General features: G+C 39.1%; 1 protein-coding gene across 2 annotated transcripts; it reads right to left on the bottom strand.

Annotated features, from left to right (window-relative positions):
• Nucleotides 1-770: 770 nt before the first annotated feature.
• LOC135470518 (kelch-like ECH-associated protein 1) lies at nt 771-15,732 on the bottom strand. 2 transcript variants are annotated; one of them, XM_064749509.1, is made up of 6 exons: nt 15,462-15,732; nt 5,739-7,309; nt 4,794-4,999; nt 4,097-4,273; nt 2,336-2,471; nt 771-1,754 (listed from the first exon to the last, which is right to left on the bottom strand). In XM_064749509.1, exons 2-6 carry the CDS (start codon nt 6,992-6,994, stop codon nt 1,724-1,726), a joined length of 1,806 nt encoding a protein of 601 aa, XP_064605579.1. In that variant the 5' UTR covers nt 6,995-7,309; nt 15,462-15,732; the 3' UTR covers nt 771-1,723. The 2 variants fall into 2 exon arrangements, with proteins under 2 accessions (XP_064605579.1, XP_064605580.1); XM_064749510.1 differs by lacking the exon at nt 15,462-15,732 and adding an exon at nt 7,637-7,741.
• Nucleotides 15,733-20,192: the final 4,460 nt, after the last annotated feature.

Below are 20,192 nucleotides of genomic sequence, written 5' to 3'. Positions count from 1 at the left end.
TGTTGTAATGACAGAGATACATATGTATGTGGAAGAGTGGTACACATTAGGGACCACACCCACAGTCACATGTTGTAATGACAGAGATACATATGTATGTGGAAGAGTGGTACACATTTGGGACCACACCCACAGTCACATGTTGTAATGACAGAGATACATATGTATGTGGAAGAGTGGTACACATTAGGGACCACACCCACAGTCACATGTTGTAATGACAGAGATACATATGTATGTGGAAGAGTGGTACACATTAGAGACCACACCCACTGTCACATGTTGTAATGACAAAGATACATATGTATGTGGAAGAGTGGTACACATTAGGGACCACACCCACAGTCACATGTTGTAATGACAGAGATACGTATGTATGTGGAAGAGTGGTACACATTAGGGACCACACCCACAGTCACATGTTGTAATGACAGAGATACATATGTATGTGGAAGAGTGGTACACATTAGGGACCACACCCACAGTCACATGTTGTAATGACAGAGATACATATGTATGTGGAAGAGTGGTACACATTAGGGACCACACCCACAGTCACATGTTGTAATGACAGAGATACATATGTATGTGGAAGAGTGGTACACATTAGGGACCACACCCACAGTCACATGTTGTAATGACAGAGATACATATGTATGTGGAAGAGTGGTACACATTAGGGACCACACCCACAGTCACATGTTGTAATGACAGAGATACATATGTATGTGGAAGAGTGGTACACATTAGGGACCACACCCACAGTCACATGTTGAAATGACAGAGATACATATGTATGTGGAAGAGTGGTACACATTAGGGGCCACACCCACAGTCACATGTTGTAATGACAGAGATACATATGTATGTGGAAAGGTGGTACACATTAGGGACCACATCCACAGTCACATGTTGTCATGACAATGATACATATATACACTGTACCTTACAGAAAAGTAAATATATGGAGAAATGTTCGATCAGTAAACATGAACAGATCATGTTTAGTTATACATGATGTAAACAAGCTGCTTCCAAAAAGCTGACCATAATTTTACATTCAAATAAAATAGCCTAAAAATTGATCTCTGCCTTAATTCATTCCTTGAATGAACTAGTTTTCTCAACAAAATGTTAATTAGTTCAAATCAATTTATACGTAGAATACAACTTCTAGCATATAGAAAATACATGTATGGGTTCTGTTTTAAACACAACTGGATAAAAATAATTTAAAATTTTTAATTTAAAAAAAATCAAAGACAGCCACCAAAGATCTATCAGCCGAAGTGAACATAGGTTAAAGCACATTTACAACTTATCGCAAATGTTTAGTGTTGAAGATATCAAAGTCATTCACCTTGTACTACACAACAACTATCAAAACTTAATAGGTGAAACAGATACTAAAAAGAACAATTTCGTTGCTGTTTTGAAAAATTCCAATCTTAAGTATGATTGGTCCTTTACATGCTTTGTTTCAATATTTTGTTGCTGGAGAATGTGAAACAGTGTAAAACAGCCAGCTTTGGTAAGATTGTAAGTTTTAATATCTAGGTAATACAATACCATCAAAATCTGTGAAAATATACACCCTGTTTAAATAACACACCACTAAAGAGTAGAGTATAATCATGACTGACAATGACTTTGGTGTAGTCCAGCATGAAGTCCTTTAAGAGTATAACCCCCGGACTGATGGGAGTGGTTTGTACAGGCCAGATCATTCACCACATCCTTCCATATAAGGAGCACTGAAAAACAAATGCACGCTGGATAAGCAGTTTTACTTCCTCTTGTCTACAACAGGGTACAGGCCAGCTCAAAGTACCTTACTCCACTTTTTAAAATGATTATTCATATTTAAATGTCACTTTTAGTTATAAAAACCTCCTTTCAAGATTTCGCTAACAAGGGCGTCATCTTTCCACATTTGCATACTGTCGGACTCTGATCATATGCATACTTACAAGAAAAGACACCACTGGACCAAATGTATACATGCATCAATAAAGTATCCCACATAAAGTATAACAGAGATAACCTTTTCTTGATGTTGTCCAGTTTCTGGTGATATCACCTGGACTCTGGACACCTGTTTTGCCTTTTAGCCACATCAGCCCCAGGGTACTGATGATGCAACATTGTATATTCATTCTCTCTAACACCTCCCCTGGCTTCGTAAGAATTTTGGCTTTGTAAGAAGTTTATTTCCCCGAGTTACCAAATTTGTTCGAACAAAATTGTTGTGGCTTCCTGCTTCCACCTTTCTTTCGAAATAAATTATCTGCTGCCTTCTCTTTTCAAAAGAAACCAGTAGAAGCACAAGACTTACTGTGAAGATGGCTGAATTCCCACGGCTACTCCATGTCCACTTCTGCCACAGGTCATGTTGGTATACTCGGTCCACACATTTGTCTCTGGGTTGTAGCCTTCTATAGAGGACAGGAAGTCCATTCCATCATAACCACCTGTGAAAAATACACACACACATACTATTAGGAAATAAGTTTTTGTAAGATCCATTCATCTGAAACAAATGCCACACAAATGTAGGCTGGAAACTCTGAAACTGAAATTCAAAAATAATCTTTGTCAGTTTTTACCAAAATTCCCATGGATTAGTTTTATGAGAATCTACCAGAATTTATCCTAAATCTAGGACCACAAATCTACCTCTTCAATTAAAGGTTATAATATATATAAAAGTAAACAGATTTATGTTGATTCAATATTCATAATTTTAATGAAATTTATGAAATGGATTGTTAGGAAATTTGATAACACAGAGTTGTGCTGAAAACCATTTTTATGATTGTAAATCTTCGGTCAATTCAACAACTAAAGCACTTTTTTATGAGAAATTTATGCATACAATTATTACGAAAACGATGATAAAATGATTTGTTTGTGTCACTAAAGATGCAAGCTTCATTTAACTGCAAATTATTTTTCTACACCACATAGTTCTCTCAGAATGTTTCGTCGTAGTGGTGGTTGAAAACGTTGAAGAATTACAGGAACAAGAATCCCTGCAGAGTCGTGGAAGTTTGGTAAAACTGAAGATCAATTCCAGAAGCCAACAAAAGATTTAATAATGTTCTACAGTGCCGAGCTGGTCAGCTTCACACATTCCCATTTCATCTATGATTCAGGATGAAATCGAAGTGTGAACATCACAAAATCTTACACGTAATTTTAATCCTGACCTCGCAGATTTATGCGTCAATGAACAAATAATCACAGTTTGCAGGTACCTGAGCCTTCAGTTTTATGTTCCAATCAACAGGTTACGAGGTTTCATAACTCCACTTTGACGAAAGCGTTTTTCGTTTCCATATTTAAATCTACCATGTTTGGACTCAAAATCCTGTGGAATATTTAATTTACTACCACACGAAGTGATGACGACTTTGCATATCCTGACAGCTTTTGACGTTTCCAGCCAGAGTCCCAGCGTTACATGACGTCGAGAACAGAAGTGGCAAATGGCGATCAACCCACCAAGTGAAGACGTTGATTTTCTGGTACACACTAGCATAAGCTAAGGGCTCGCACATCCTTAAATCTGTTGTGTGTTCATGGAAACCAGCTTGAAGCAGGTTAGGACAAAATAACACTGTTTAAGACCTTATGTTCTGCAGCTGATAGGCACAGATGTTTTGGTTCTATCATTAAGAGTAGCTGATCAACGTGGATCAGTGCCTGACAAGGAGATGAGCCACATACTAGCTCATGACCAGAATCAGAGTTCAATATCATAATGCCACCCCATGTTTAGTTCGCTAAGAAACTTACCCAAACACCACACTTTTCCAGAAAAAGTCAGCAACATGAAGAGAGTGCAACTAAAATACATGTGCCCTCATTCCTCAACCTTCTTGCAAATGACAGAGCAACTTACAGAGCAATTTGTAAACATTTTTAATATGATTTTGGAGAGAGTGGTTGGATTGGCCAATTTCAAGGCTTCTGAAATCCGCGTACACAGAATGATGCCTTCAGAATATGCCTGAATATACACCTTGCATACGAAAAGGCTGATAAGTTAGAGTATCAATGAGTTACCCCATCTTCATTGCACTGTGAAACGTACCTAAAGCAAACACTTTTCCAGCAATGACAGCTACACTGAGGGCACTGCGAGGTGTGTTCATGGGAGCCACATCTTCCCAGGTATCTGTTTCTGTGTTGTACCTCTCCACAGTACGTAGCTGTGAATGACTGTCATAACCCCCCAAAACGTAGACATACTGGTCCAGGCATCCCACACCTGAAACAACACATCAAGTTAGTCAGCTAGATCAAAGCTAATTTCTACAGATTCAAATGCTTCCCATTACCATTAATTTTATTCCCCACATTGTTGAAAGAAAACTAGAATATGAGTGTCTGACCATACATCTGTTTATTTTATGTGCATTTCTATGTCAAAAAGCATCACTGGCAAAAGCGAGTATTACTATGCTAAGTACACGTACCGGAATGGGGTTAAACTTTGTTTAACTGATTTTCATGAAAATCATGAGTATGGTGATAATCATCAATTATGTAAATAAACAAATGTTACTGTTTGCCTCAAAACATGAACCCCAAAATGTGTACATGCAAAGTAGGATGAGTGCCACATGCAAGATACATGTGGGGTGTGTTTGCAGGATCTAAAACCTTGACATACACTGATTACCCTTATAGAGATTTAAATGCTGACATGCACCTGTTACCTGTACTGTTAATTTAGTCTATTCACCTGACAAACAGGACTACCTGCTACCAGGATGTAACATGCTCACCCGCCCCGCTTCGTGTGGTCTTCATTGGAGAGACAAAGCACCACTCGTTTTTCTCTGGGTTGTAGGACTCCACACTGTTTAACCTGTTATCTCCGTCATAGCCACCAACAGCATAGAGGATGCGGTTCACCACTCCCACACCAAGCCCTATTCTCTTTGTGGCCATGGGTGCCACCATATGCCATTTGTCTGTGTACGGATCATACCTGAATGTACAATACATTTATTTATTTATTTATTTGATTGGTGCTTTACGCCATACTCAAGAATTTTTCACTTATACAACAGAGGCCAGCATTATGGTGGGAGGAAACTGGGGGGAGTCCAGGTTAAACTCATGGCCATCCACAGGTTGCTGGAAGACTATATAACACATTTACCATTGACACTTCATCGTGCAGTACAACTAAGCCACATTTTCCAGCAGGCATACGAAAGGGCTGAAGAAATAAGGTACTAAAGAGTTACCCCATCTTCATATATGTACATATGAACCTTCATTCACAATTACCAGTACTATTTTCAATCAGTATGATCACTAATATGGTCCGAAAAGTGTATGTACATGTATATTTGCATGTGTGCAGACAATAATGTAAACCTACATCTTGACATTGAAATCTTATCCTACAATTTATTTATATGAATCGAGTTTAACACCATAATCAAGAATACTTCACTTATATGGCAATGGACAACATTATGGTGGGAGGAAACTGGGCAGAGCCTGGGGGAATCCTACGACCATCCACAGGTTGCTGTCATACCTTCCCACATATGACCAGAGAGTAAGGGAGCATGAGCTGGACTTCAAACCAATCGCATTAGTGAGGAGCTCCTGGTTCGTGCTCTCTCTTTATGCTCATACTGACAAGAAGTGAACGCACAGGATTCCTGAGAATACCCGCTGGTCAAAGTCGACCAAGAGTCAAACTCAATAGTTACCTTTCTGCTGTGTTATGATGATGAGAGCCATGGGAACCACCCACAGCATATATCATTCCATCCAGCGTGCCCACGCCTACCCGATTCCTGGGTACAGACATGGCACTACACGCCTTCCATGTGTCAGTCTGTGGGTCATAAACATCCACACCAGCCAAGTCCATGTTTCGATCACGGGAATTATTGCGGCCACCGACTACATATATCTGCCCTCGTAAGGAACATGCGCTTAGACCACTCCTTGGAACTGGAAGATCCGCTAAGCGTGTCCATTTGTCTTTAAGCGGATTATATGCCTCAAAGTTACTGAGAGACTGCCGAAGATAGCCCCCCGCAGTGTACACCACGGCAGGGTCCAACGGCTTTCTCTGTTTCTCATCAGCTTTTCTATGAAGCGCTAGGTCTTCAAATATCCGAGTTAAATATTCAAAACACTGCTTATTTTTTCGTAGCAATGGACAACTTTTTAACTGGCGTGCCACAAAGTTTGGAGGAAGGTAATGGCAGCGAACAGCAGCCAGCATAGGCTCTAGTTTTAATTTCCTTTTCTCTTCGTCGTGAAGCACCCAGGATATCACAGCCTCGTAAACTTCGGATTCACATTTCACGTTGAGTTCGTCTCGATTGATCAGGTTTACAACCTGACAGCCGCTCAGTTCTCGAAACTCCTCGCTCTTACTCACTTCTGTGAAATGATGATAAATATAATCTCTAGCTTTCTTCTGAAGGTCCAAACAGCCGTGTTCACTGGCAAAGTCGGCTATTCCAATACAGTTACTCGGGTCCAACTGATGTTCCAGAAAAACACAGCATGCCTCTACAACATGGTACATCTGAAACATCGTTGCAGCTGGCAACAGCAAACACACATTCATTTCACTGACATGAATTTCAGATGTGTAAGCAAAGTTGACAAGTGCTGCCAAGGTACAGGGCTTGATACCATGCAGAGGAATAGTCTCCATGACTTCCTCTCTCATCCCACACGTAAACATGGCTTTGAAGTAAGGGCTTGCCGATGCCATTACAATCTTGTGGGCGAATATTTTCTCTTCTCCCACTTGCAGTGTAATGTCGCATAGCTTCCCATTTAGTCTTAATTTATTCATGATCTCCAGAGCTTCCTTTGGGTGTTTCATGATGGTGAAATGCATGCTGCCATCCAGGGGGCGGTCTGTGGTCACAGGGCGTGGCCGGTAACATCCCACCTGACTTGCCTGGCACCCTGTGCTGCTTGACCCAGATGCCATACTCATGAACAAGCTTGTCACAAGTCTTCCAAGGAACTCTCCTTCAACACCAGGAAATTCTCCTTCAACACCAGGGAATTCTCCTTCAATGAAGGGGAATTCTCCTTCAACACAGGGGAATTCTCCTTCAACACAGGGGAATTCTCCTTCAGCACTAACGTCATCGTCACTAGTCCATCCTCATGCTAATGACCACTCATGGAGAGCACACGTCACGATTTTCGCATTTTCTTGTACATGTGACCAGACCAGGTCATTGCCTCTTTCAGTGGTTACCAATCTGTGGACAGCTGCCATCTTCAATGCAATGTCATTCCTCATCTGAAAGAAACAAGAAGACATTTTAATTTCTTTAATCTTTTTACCAGTCCAAAGAAAAAAATAAATAAAACAAAAAATAAAATACAAAATTTAGAATCGGCCGGATAGTACGCTTTCCAAAAAACGGCTGGGTGAAACCCCTATTTTGCTATTCCCACAATATTGTCCTTTGTCATTTGCAAACATTTGTGGTTCACCTCCTCACTAGCTTTTTGCACATGTATCAAAGCAAGCAGGTAACACATTTTATGTTTTTTTAACACATTTTTTTGACAAATCAAACAGCTGCAATGGCTGCACAGTAACAATATTGTGAATTGCTCATACCTGAGGCATGAAAAGGTATCAACAAGGTTTTGGAAGTTGGATACTTCCCTGACAAACATGGTACTCTATTTTTTTTTTTGTCTTCCCAGTTTACATATGCAATGTCCATAAATGTATATCTGTCAGCTTTCAGCAGAGGTGTTAAACAATGCTACACCTCTCAGCTCACAGGTTGTCAACACAATGCATATCTGTAGAATTAATATAACCACAGCTTAACATGTGGACTTCATGACTTGGCATGTTTAAGCCTTTAGCAGCTTAACTAGTCACACTGTGACTTCACAGGTGACAACCAACGATCCCCACTCCCTTCTGATGACACTGGGACCAGGATCCATGTGGAAGTTGAGTACAAGGATATTCATGTATGTACAGCTAGCAGAGCAGTTTAATAAACATCAAATGTGTTGTACGTCCTCAGTGCTGCTACATTTAGCTTAACACAACAAGGTCGAATTTAAGGAAAAAAGTTACATCCATAACATGTGCCCAAAGAAAAGTTTTAATTGTACAGGGGTATATTTAATGAACAAGTACACTGTCATTAGGAATCTGACTTCTTGCCTGTATATAACAATTATAAAAGTCATGAAAAATACTACAAATTTGGACATAAATTTCTACATGCATAGTCAAACAAATGGGTGTATTCTCAGCACTACATGAATACACTTCTTATTTCTGAAACTGAAACTTACAAAAAGTTGTAAACAAATATTTTTTTAATCATTGTATGGCCTACATGTACATTATAAATTTTACCTCGGTATTTTTACAAGATTTACTAAATTATGAAAAAGCAAGAATGTCATCTTCAGGTTCTTTTTTCACTATAACGTAACACAGATTTTGAGATGATTTATTTATGCGATTGGTGTTTTATGCCGTACTCAAGAATATTTCACTTATACGACGGCGGCCAGCATTATGGTGGGAGGAAACCGAGCAGAACCCGGGGGAAACCCATGACCATCCGCAGGTTGCTGGCAGGCCTTCCCACTTACGGCTGGAGAGGAAGCCAGTATGAGCTAGACTTGAACTCACAGCGACCGCATTGGTGAGAGGCTTCTAGGTCATTACGCTGCGCTAGCCACTAACCAACTGAGCCACAGAGGCCCCGATTTTGAGATGAAAGTGCTTCCAATTAAGCCTAAGAGGCAATGCAATGTAGAGAATAAATGTCCAAACCTGAACAATACACATGCATGCACTCAAACTGAGGTGTGATTATGACCTTTTTTGTTCACAAAATATCCATCAGGTGTAATAATTCCGCTACACCTGCCCTCATTTCTTTTCTCTGAATAAAGTTACGTACACACACATACCAATATACACTTGAACTGAAATTCACTTTAGGTAAGAGATAAGAAATGAATCAGAGGAATGACGAAGTTTTGCACAGTGCATATTACATGTATATCTTAGTACCAGTTTAAGTGTAACTAGGTCAAGTCTGACCGAGTTTGACCACTGCTTGCAGCTGAATATGTTAGGGTCAGGTATTGCATGTAAGAATATATGTCTTCAAAGTAATAGAACAATACAGCCCTGTGGGTGATCATGGGTTTCCCGGAGGCTCTAGCCAGCTTCCTCCCGTCATATTGCTGGCCCACCATATTTTTGAGTATGGCATAAAACACCAATCAAATAAATAAATAAATAAAAAAAAAAGCTGCACTGTTTCCTCTGCAGTATGATGAACCTACATGTACAGCATACAAACTTATTACACAATATATATATATATATATATATGTTTTTATTAATTCTGACGAGAGAATGACCCTGTAAAAAGACTAAAAACATTCCATTTCTTTGCAACTGCTAAATTCCTTCTAACGTGCTACACAAGAAGAGGTTTTAATAACTATCCTTACAAACCCATTTGACATAAAACATAAGGAGATTTATAGTTTATATGTACAGCACATACATGTACTTTAACACGTAAAGCTGTCTTGACAGACAGCCAGCAGTTAAAACAAATATAATGCACGCGCGTAACATGATGAATACATTTGCATGTAAGACAGGTATGTATGTGCCCTAGCTACACGCAGATGAGCCTAACATCTTAGTGTGATATCTTATTTATGCCGCGCAGCTGCAGGGAGAGTAGTGAGCGAAGTTGACCTGATTACACAGTGTCCTACTTTACCAGGTAATTTCTAGATAACAAACAACTGGGTCATGACTTGCAGTTTTCTCCAATGACTAGGCAAATGCCTGGCCCAGTGTCCGGCTGAATTTTTAGTGTTGTTGACCGGCCTCACAAAGAACATCCAGCACACATGTACCTATCTACACAAAGCACTGTTAGGGATCCCACAGCAGGTGCTGGTCATATACAGTAATATAGCCAAAATCAGATTTTTGAACAAAGATGTTTTACAGTTCTATCAATACAGGACTAAAAGACATGTATAAAACAGTTCCATGTACATGTGTTTCACTTGATGCTATATAAATATAATTCATTTATTCAATTCCTAAACTGGTTATCTGACTTATTAGTTCAGTAAGATGATCTAAGTTCCATACATTTACAATGAATTTATTTGACAAATCTGTATAAAGTGACCAACTCTACTGTATTTACATGTACTTATTTGTAGTCAAGAATATTTCACTCATACAACAGCAGCCAGTATTAGGTTGGGAGGGAAATAGGGCACTGTCCAGGCAAACTGGGCAGTGCCCAGGCGAAACCCACAACCATCTGCAAGTTGCTGTCAGGCCTTCCCATGTTTTCACCAGAGAGGAAGTCAACATGAACTGTATTGTAGGCCCGTATGTTTGATGAGTATTGTGCATCATCCAATGCCATGGCAAAGTGAAGCGCTCCATTCCTGGCAAGTTTGACAAAGAAGAGCACAGCTATTTGGCCTACATAAAACTATAAACATGACACATCATTTTTTTTATTGAAGAGTACAACAGGCAAATGTAACTTTCGGAAAAATACCCGCGGGAAACCCCCGCCCCAGACAGCCCACACATTATGCACATTATACATTATCCACAAACACCCACACACACATACACCATATAGTCATATATATCCTATATCCCATTCCTCACAATTTTACATGCATCACCCTTAAAACGTTTTTTAAATATTTATTTTCCAACTTTGAACTGAAATCTACAGGTAACCCCAGGAATACAGGTACACATCAATCGGGTTTCCCAACTTTAAGTGAGTGAGTGCTTTGGGTTTAATGTCGTACTCAACAATTTTTCAGTTATATGACGACGAAGGAATCCTTAGGATGTATGTAATGTACCTCCTTGTTGCAGGACGGATTTCCACCGCTCTTTTATCTATTGTTGCTTAACTGAGACGACTTACTGAAGTAAGCCACCATGCCCGAGCCATTATACTGATACGGATCAATCAGTCATTGCACTATCCCCTTCTTGCTGAACCCCAAGCGAGGAAGTTACAACTTCGTCTCTTAAAGCCTCAGGTGTGACTCGACCCAGGATTGATCCTGGATCTACCGCTCCTGAAACAGACGCTCTTCCAGGCCGGTTCCCAACTTTGAGGTGGATGCTCTAACCATTAGGCCACTCAAGCAGTCATTACAAATGTACATATGTAAATGTAGGATAACACATCTGACATGCAATCAAATGGCTTGCAGTAACATGAGCACATGATGAGTAACATATTTTATAAAAATGTCTACAAAGTATGAAACAATAAACTTCATATTAATATTACTGTGTATTTTAAATGCATTTTATGTGTACTAGTACAGTTATTTATCCATTCCTGCTATTAAACTATGTTACTGTCATTCTTCAACCTTTTCTCATGCTTGCAAGGTGTTTATTCAAGCATATATTGAAGGCATTATTCTGTGTTGACTACTAAAATTACGCTTTTTGTGAAGCCCTGAAACTGTCCAATCCAACCAATGTAGTTTGTCTCTAATATCAAATTAAAAATTGAAGTTGCTCTTTCATGCATAAACTGCACTTGAAGTTGCTCTTTTATGTGCCAAGAGGTTGAGGAATTTGGGTATAAGCATCTACACTGTAACATAATAAAAGTTTCTTCATGTACCCTGTAACATAATAAAAGTTTCTTCATGTACCCTGTAACATAATAAAAGTTTCTTCATGTACCCTGTAACATAATAAAAGTTTCTTCATGTACCCTGTAACATAATAAAAGTTTCTTCATCTACCCTGTAACATAATAAAAGTTTATTCATCTACCCTGTAACATAATAAAAGTTTATTCATCTACCCTGTAAAATAATACATACATGTAAAAGCTTTTCTTAATGCATCATGAGTGTCTGACACAGAATAACAAATTATGAATCATGCATCTCTGAATTATAAATAAACACAGGCCTAAACAGGCTCTCATAGACTAAAGGCAGTGAAGGAGACGAACAACATAACATTGTTACATGTGCGTGTACTGTAATTCTTCAACCTTTTCGCATGTTTGCAAGGTGTCTACTCAAGCAAAATTCTCAGCTGAGCGGTAAAATTATATTTTTTGTGAAGCCCTGAAACTGGCCGATCCAGCCAATGTATTTTTGTCTCTAAAATCAAATTAAAAATGTGCATAAATAGCAGTGAAAGTTGATCTTTCATATGCGGAAAGATTTGGGTACATCATGTACATTACAATTAAGCACACTTAAAAGTACACTAAAGAACTCACCTTAAATGAAACTGAGCACATTGCTGTGATGCTGGTATTGCAGGCACACTTCAATCATGTGTTACTTCTAGCTACATGTTTGCATCACAAGCATGCAGTGTCTGGTATAAAGTGAAATGAAAGGGGTACAGTTACCTGCCAGTTTTTATGACTTCATTCAGGGGGCATTCATGTGTGACTGCTGGAGCAAGTACTGTACTTTTCAAGGTCAAATGGCATAACATAAAAATATCTTAATTATATTCTTCAAACCAGGTCTAAAAATTGGATCAGAAAATTTAAACAAGCACTAGTTTGACTGGTGTGAGAATTTTCAGTATCTACTTCTGTTACTATTAACCCTACATACATTTACATATATTATTCCAAAAAACATGATCTCCACTGTATGCTATACATCATGTAGAGGACAATAAATGTAAAGCAGATTGATCATATGTTTTGCTTCATTTAACTTTGACCAGTTAATATCGAGGAGGATCATTTGAACTTGAAAGACAATGGGCAGGCAACTGAATGAGTGAGTGGTAGAATGCAAGGGCTTTAACATTGTACTTAACAATTTTTCAGTCATATGACGATGAAGGAGTCCTTAGAGTGCATGTACGTGTAATGTGCCACCTTGTTGCAACACGAATTTCCAACGTTCCTTTTATCTACTGCTGCTTCACCGAGATGATTTTCCCAAGTGAGATACCAGTCAACCTGTCGTTGCACTATCCCCTTCATGCTGAATGCTGAGCGAGGAAGTTACAACTTCCTCTTTTATGAGGTCTTAGGTGTGACAAGACCCAGGATTGATCCTGAATCAATCAGGCAAATGACATTTCATACATGTAGATAATTTCAATTCCTGCATCCCCATGACTAGAAAGCATGCATGGATGCAGGCTTTTAGTCTTTCCTTCAATTACAAATTATACTGTTATTTTGCACCTGATTGTGCCACACTGGTACTAAAAGGGCTCTAGACAATGGCTATGGCTTCAGAGACCTGTTTGAGGCAATCAGATCAGAAAGAACTTAGAAAAGTTACAGTAAGTGAAGCATGGAAAGACGAAAAATGCTAACACACATACATGAATACACAGGACTTTGCAATGCCCTTGGCTTCAATATAGGTTACACTTAGAAAGTACCATTCTTGCAACCCATTCATATGGTGACAATGCAGTAATCATGGACAGTCTAGCTGTACAAATGGCTCAGTGCTGCAATTTTTTCATTTATGCATGTTTTTTGCTCTGCAGAATGTACTTGATCCATATGGCTCACTTGCTGGACCAGTCATGTGAAGTCTTATAGGTTATAAGAAACACTTGGTTCCTATTTCTTAATATAGAGTTTACGATGTTCAAAAGTACAAAGGAGCTTGTAAGCTTTCTTCTTGTGGTGTAAAAATAGCTTTCAGCTACAAGGCTACTGCAGTCAGTCTGGAAATTAAGTAGCCTGCTGTGGTGACATAAACGTGATAGCTGTCAAAACAGTTTTGTTGGAGGGAGACTATAAATTAGAAGGGGAATGGGGGGTGGGGGAGCTAACCCGGTTCCCCATCCAACGGATGTTCATCAATGGCATCATTTCCAGTGATGGAAAATATGCATAAAATATTAAGAAATTTAAAATATGTCATAACAATGAATATATCTCCTTGTTTGGCAAACCTTGCTTCATTTTTCTTAACACCATACTCTTCGTTCCATATTCCTTTTCATGTATGAGTAACCCTTGAGAATGTTGTGCATACATGGGCCAATTATTCATTTTTTTTGGTTGATATTTATTTGTTGTTATATTATCCACTGCTTTTCCTTGCTACATGCATGGAACTCTCCATTTCAAGCATGCATACACATACAACATGTGCTTCATCATACAATCAAATTTATGCATTACACAACCAGGCTTGTAGCAACTGCTGATTTAAATTGCACAGTTTTCAATCCATCTGTGGAGACCTGTGTTAAAGTACATGTACATGGCAATGGTTTAATGGCAAGATATTTGATACCTCACACTGCAACTTAAGGGTGTTCAAAAACGGTGGGCACGTAGCAGCTGCAGACAGCTGTCTACTGCTGTTCCCGTAGCTGCCTACTTTGAATATTCTTACCAATTAAATCAATAGTAATTATGACATAATTACTTTCAATTCAGCCTCCTACTTTTTAACTCGGACCTCCTTCTCCAATTCTAAATGAAAACCCTGGGCAGCAAGTGTTGTACATGTATTCCTGGTCTGCTGCCAAGTTCCTGGTCATTTTGGCAAAGTGCCAGGCCTCCTCTCATGATTAAAATAAAAAGACACTGGCTCTTTTGATCATTCTGCTATATATGTATGTATATATGTATGCTTGGGGCTTTACGTTGCTCTTATCTGTTTTTCAATCATACGGTGATGAGGAGTCATTAGGTGCGCGTACACATACTGTGTCTTCTTGCGGCAGGGCCCATGCTGCCAAAGTGCTGTTGACAAGGAAGTATCATCCTGAAGACACCATACATGACGCCCTACTCAGTCACATTATACTGACACCAGTCCTGTTTCTTTACTCTCACCTCTCAGTGCTGAACGCCAAGCGAGACAGCAACAAAGACCATTTTAAAAGTCTTTACTTTGAAGACTTGATCCTGGATCTCCTGACTTTGCTCTGCTATACTGGAGAGGTTTAACAACATTTAACTCATCAATATCACCAAAATTGCTAACCATGATTAACACACTCGCTGCTAGCTCTTACTTCTAGGAAGAGCCCTGGGTGGCTGTCTTTTACTCCACACAGAATATTGTACGACCTTTACAACTCCAACCTGTCCTTTATTTGGTACATACTTATTTCCTAGGTGATCTGTAGTGCAGACTTTCGACACAACCACCAAAGAAGTAAGAAAGTATAGAAATTAGGGCAGAGTAAACTATCCTTTAAGAGTAATCCAGCTGTTAAAGGATTTACAGCTGCTTGACCAGTGCTCTGAGTTCACAACTTTATGTCCGAAAAAATAAATACTGTGCCATTCACTTCCAATTAAATAAAAATAAAAAATGTCGTATAAATAAATCATATTTGTTTTGGAGGTAGTAAGGTCAGTGCCTTTAAAAAAAAAACGTAGAAAAATGCTATATGTACGTACCGGTACCAAGGATGTTGTCTGTCACTGTCATTTTCAGATCTGCGTGGGCGCCATATTCCGTCACATCAGCTGATTTCCCTTCGACTTTAACTGAGCCACTGATTCGTTTGATCGTGTAGAACGCAGCTAGATAAACAATTTAGATCCCGGAAACTTATAGATGAAAGTGAATAAATTCACTTTCACACTTACTTGGGGTAAAGTACAACGATCGAATATTTAACACTTTCCCCCTTTCTTAGAGTATCAAACCGGACGTTCATCAGAGTTACTTCCCTTAGCTCTCGGCGCCTCGACTTTGAAGACACAGCGAGTACAGAGGCGGTTTATATAAAGGATGTAATGGGATGTATTGTAGCGTCACCCGGATAAGCTGGGGTGTGGTGGCCCTTCCTTTAAAAGATCTGACGTTACAGTTAAGAGAATATCAGAATTATAGCATGATACGACAAACTGACAATTTGCAAAGTGAATGGCCAATTAGTAAAGCCTATCATGCTATGCATGTATATAAGCCTATATACCGGTATACAGCTTCATACAGGCTTGTCTGTCGATCTGTCAACAGCTTCACAGAAAAAATTTGATGGAAGGATGTGGATATACCGCCTATCAAAGCGAATGCTCTACCAAATGTGCTATCGGGGAAGGTACACGCCTTAATTGATTTGATGAGCATATATCCGGGCCTATTGATAATGAAAGTCCCAACGAATGATGTGACAATGACTAAGTTTTCTCATGTGGGCCGATGGTGATAGGCCTACGTCGACATTATTTTACGTCGTACAAATGTACGTTTCACTCGAGCCTATTCAACGACAATCAGTTTCCGTATATGCATGTACCTTAACTGGCGTTCTTATTTGCGCTGCAGATTAAATCGCTTATCTAGATCCCCTATACTTTAGTATGTCAACAAGTCCCGAGGAGAGCGAAGGCAAATGAATCTCAAAGCCTCTCAGTGAAAGGCATTCTAATACAACCATGCACGACGAGCGTCCGGATTGGTCACCGCATGCAATATCTTCATCTATTTAGAGGGCTTCAGCTATATATGGAAGCCGGATCCGCCCACATATTTGCCCCTCGGCAGGAACATCGATATATTCGAATTATGACATTGCGAGATTTATTTGAGATTTATATATGTATATCATGACAGCGCGACATATATTGCAGAGATATTCCATATAGGCCTATGATACCGTCCGTGCACAGGTGAACCTATAAAACAAGTTGCCTACTCAGTGGGTTTCCTAAGTGACAATTAACCGATTATTATAGGCCCTACATATATCTGGAGCGTTATCGCTTCTCTATAGACCCAATCATCTGATATAGCGGTAATAGTTATTTGCAAATTAACAACGGGAGAAATTCTTTTTCAAAGTGGCATTCCCTGCGACTGAACACCAGTGTCATGCATGCTGCTTTTGAGTCACTGGCTAATTGCCTTGATAATAGGAACCGCTACAGTATATGGCTAATTGACATGATAATAGCACAGCTACAGTATACGGATAATTGACGTGATAATAGCAACAGCTACATCATATGGCTAACTGACATGAAAATAGAAATAGCCACAGTATATGGCTAATTGACGTGATAATAGGAGCAACTACAGTATATGACAACTGGTAATTAAACAGTATAGTGGTAATGCTGTGTATGATATTATGGCAGATAATTAAGGTTCAACGGAATAAGGAGCTTCTGACATTGTCATGTTATTGTTCCCAAAAGCAAAATCTTCCTAATTTGGCAGAATTGAAGTTTTGAAGGAAATCTTCTAAGATGTCTCCGCCTTCTTGTATACCAGTACGCCCTAAAAATGATGTAATTTTCCCCACTCTTGTTGTGTTGGGGTTATTCAGAATTATAGTCCTATTGGTATCGTAAATGATGTACCATTTCATTCCGACCTTTGCTGAACAGGGAATTTGTTGATTCAAACGCCCTGTATTTGTTTGTGGGGTGGGTACATATACGAATTATGAGGTCGACGACGCTCTTAGTCTAATGTTCTTTCTTTCTTTATTTATTTATTTATTTAATTGTCATTTAATGCCGTACTCAAGAATATTTCACTAAATACCACGGCAGTCAGCATTATGATGTGAGGAAACCCACAACCATTTGTAGGTTTCTGGAAGACCTTCTTACGGCCGGGGAGGAAGCCAGCATGAGCTGGACTTGAACTCACAGCGACCGCATTAGTGGGAGGCTACTGGGTCATTGTGCCGTGCTGGCAAGCTAACCTCTCGACCACCGAGGCCCCAATGTTCTTTGACATTAGTTAACAATAAATAAATAAATACATAAATAAATACATAAACCATTTCATTAAAAGCATCCATTTATATTAGATTTTTTTTCAAGCTAGAACCAAAATGAAATTTTAAGGCATTTATTGAAGACACTGGTGCATGCATGGTGATTTCGTTCTGGAGAGGGCATCTCTTACATTTAAGAACTCAAATTAATTCAGTTTTTCTGATTAATAAATAATATTGCTGTTCTTATATATGAAGTCTTGATTTTTTAACAACCTCGATCTCCAACCCTGTAAACGTTTAGGTGCATAATATTGAATACACTGTAAATCCCCATACATGTTGTCCTCCGTTATTCTGTACTGAATCATGGCTTCCAAAATCTGCATCCGTTTTAGCCATACATGTAATGAAAACGTTCCACGGGTGAAGTAAATACACGTCATTCGCATCAGTCACGATTCTGAAAAATCGGTTTCTTTTTCAGTTTAGACGTGAGTGTGGGTTGATCGTAAAATTGTCAAATATATCTCTAATTCCGATGAGAAAAAAAAACGACAAACACTTTGTTAACGCAAATGATTTTCTTTTGTTTTCGGCGCTTGAAGATTACATCATAAAGTGGCCAGAACAGGGCAAAGTACTTGTAGATTTTAATGTTGGGCATGAGCAGAGTAAAATGAGGTTATATTATTGGTACATTTCATAATTCTAAACACTATATAATAGGTATATGCTGTTCTTAACTATACGGTGGGACACCCAGTCCGTTTTCAGTGCAGTGGCACTGTTATATGTGCAAAATGCACATTGTTGACGATTTTTTCTTTTTTTTTTCTTGACCACGCTTGAAAACGTTTGTTTCGTTGCACGTAAGCTTTGTTGCTCTTATTAATTGTTCTTGGGATTATCAGATGCATGAAGAACATTTTGTAGGATTCGTGTCAAACAACATGTACGCCTACATGCATACAATGACTTTGACGATCCGGCGTATTTAATTAAGTATACTGTTTAGCAAAAGTTTCACGTGAAATGAAATCCGTTTTCAAATTCACATTGCATGTGGTTTCATCCCTGCTTACTTGCACATACTTTCGTCCCAAAAATGAAGAACATCTAATTGGACCAAAAATTAGTTGCAACCTTCAATTACTGCATGGCAATGTGACGTCACGGTGTGATATTTTATCGACCAGAAATGTGACGATGGAAAATTTTAATGTGCATGCATGTTGGCCAGAAATGTCACACTTCGAAAGGTTTGGTGTGCTTACCTGTCGGCCAGTGATTTCACAACGCTCAAGTTTTGGCCTGCATGTCAAACAGAAATGTAACGATTCGATCGGTTTGGTGTGCTTACTTGTCGGCCAGAGATTTCACAACGTTCAAGTTTTGGCCTGCATGTCGGCCAGAAATGTAACGACTCGATAGGTTTTGGTGTGTATATAATTGTCGACCAGAGATTTCACAACGCGAAAGTTTAGGCGTGGTAGTAGGCGGGAAATGTCACAGTGTGAAATCCAGGGCGTAATAGTTGGTCAGAAATGCGACAGTAATGCGAAAACTGGTGCGTGCTAGTTGGTGAGAAATCCGGGTTGGTTGTTTGCCGGTGGATTGATGTTCTTGGCGTCTCTGATAGTATCACAGTTTTGGGCATGCACGGCTGGCAAAAAAACAAAAACAAAAAAATGGCGTGCTTCTTGGCCAAAAATGTCACAATAAGATTGGGCGCGCTTATTTGATAACCAGACAGATTATACTATGCAGGAGATTGGGCGAGCATGCGTGTAGGACCGTAAATATTACAATATTACAAGAAACTTTTAAGAAAATCCATATAAGGCACAACTGTTTTTTATGTCATTCAAAAGGGTACATGTAGGTACTTAGTGTCAGTAAGTTTAACAAAAGTTACTTCAGCGAAATATGGTCAACTCTTATTCAACCAAATCGCATAGCTGACAATCGTATAGGAGTTATCTAACTTCAGTAAAGTACTACACAGTCATACCTAATTTACATCGATTTCACCATTATGTAAATTTAACTTTGATCTATAGATTACATCCTACTCTAGCCCCAAAACACTCCAACTCCCTTTCTTATACTCCAGCGACGCTGGGCCAGTATGAGAAAAGGAGGAGGCGTCTTTCCGTGCTAATCCTACTCAAAAACATTTCACTGATGTCGTATAGGCTTACTATTACTACGCATATGTTTTATGTAGTGAAAACAGGGATCAACCAACCTGATTTTACGTATCTATGTTTTTGACTCTGGTGGATATAAAACATTTACTAATAATAGAGAAACCTTTCTTTTCTGGCACATATCTATTTATTATTTTTATTATATTGGGCACGCAGATGAATAACTGAGCAATCACTAGATCTGTTATCTGATTATCTCCATAAAACGGTATGGTATTTGGTATTTGGTCGATGTTGTA

This window comes from Liolophura sinensis, chromosome 7 (genome assembly GCF_032854445.1).
Source record: "Liolophura sinensis isolate JHLJ2023 chromosome 7, CUHK_Ljap_v2, whole genome shotgun sequence".
NCBI lineage: Eukaryota > Metazoa > Mollusca > Polyplacophora > Chitonida > Chitonidae > Liolophura > Liolophura sinensis.
This window is presented reverse-complemented; position numbering and strand designations above follow the sequence as displayed.

What these genes read in the sequence shown, in the direction of transcription:
- LOC135470518 (XM_064749509.1), bottom strand. Translation starts at nt 6,994, where the DNA reads ATGAGTATGGCATCTGGGTCAAGCAGCACAGGGTGCCAGGCAAGTCAG. An exon ending in TGGAAAAGTGTTTGCTTTAG is followed by an intron (nt 2,472 to 4,096) that starts GTACGTTTCACA and finishes TATTTTTCACAG; the next exon opens with GTGGTTATGATGGAATGGAC. An exon ending in GGAATTCAGCCATCTTCACA is followed by an intron (nt 1,755 to 2,335) that starts GTAAGTCTTGTG and finishes TTTGTTTTTCAG; the next exon opens with TGCTCCTTATATGGAAGGAT.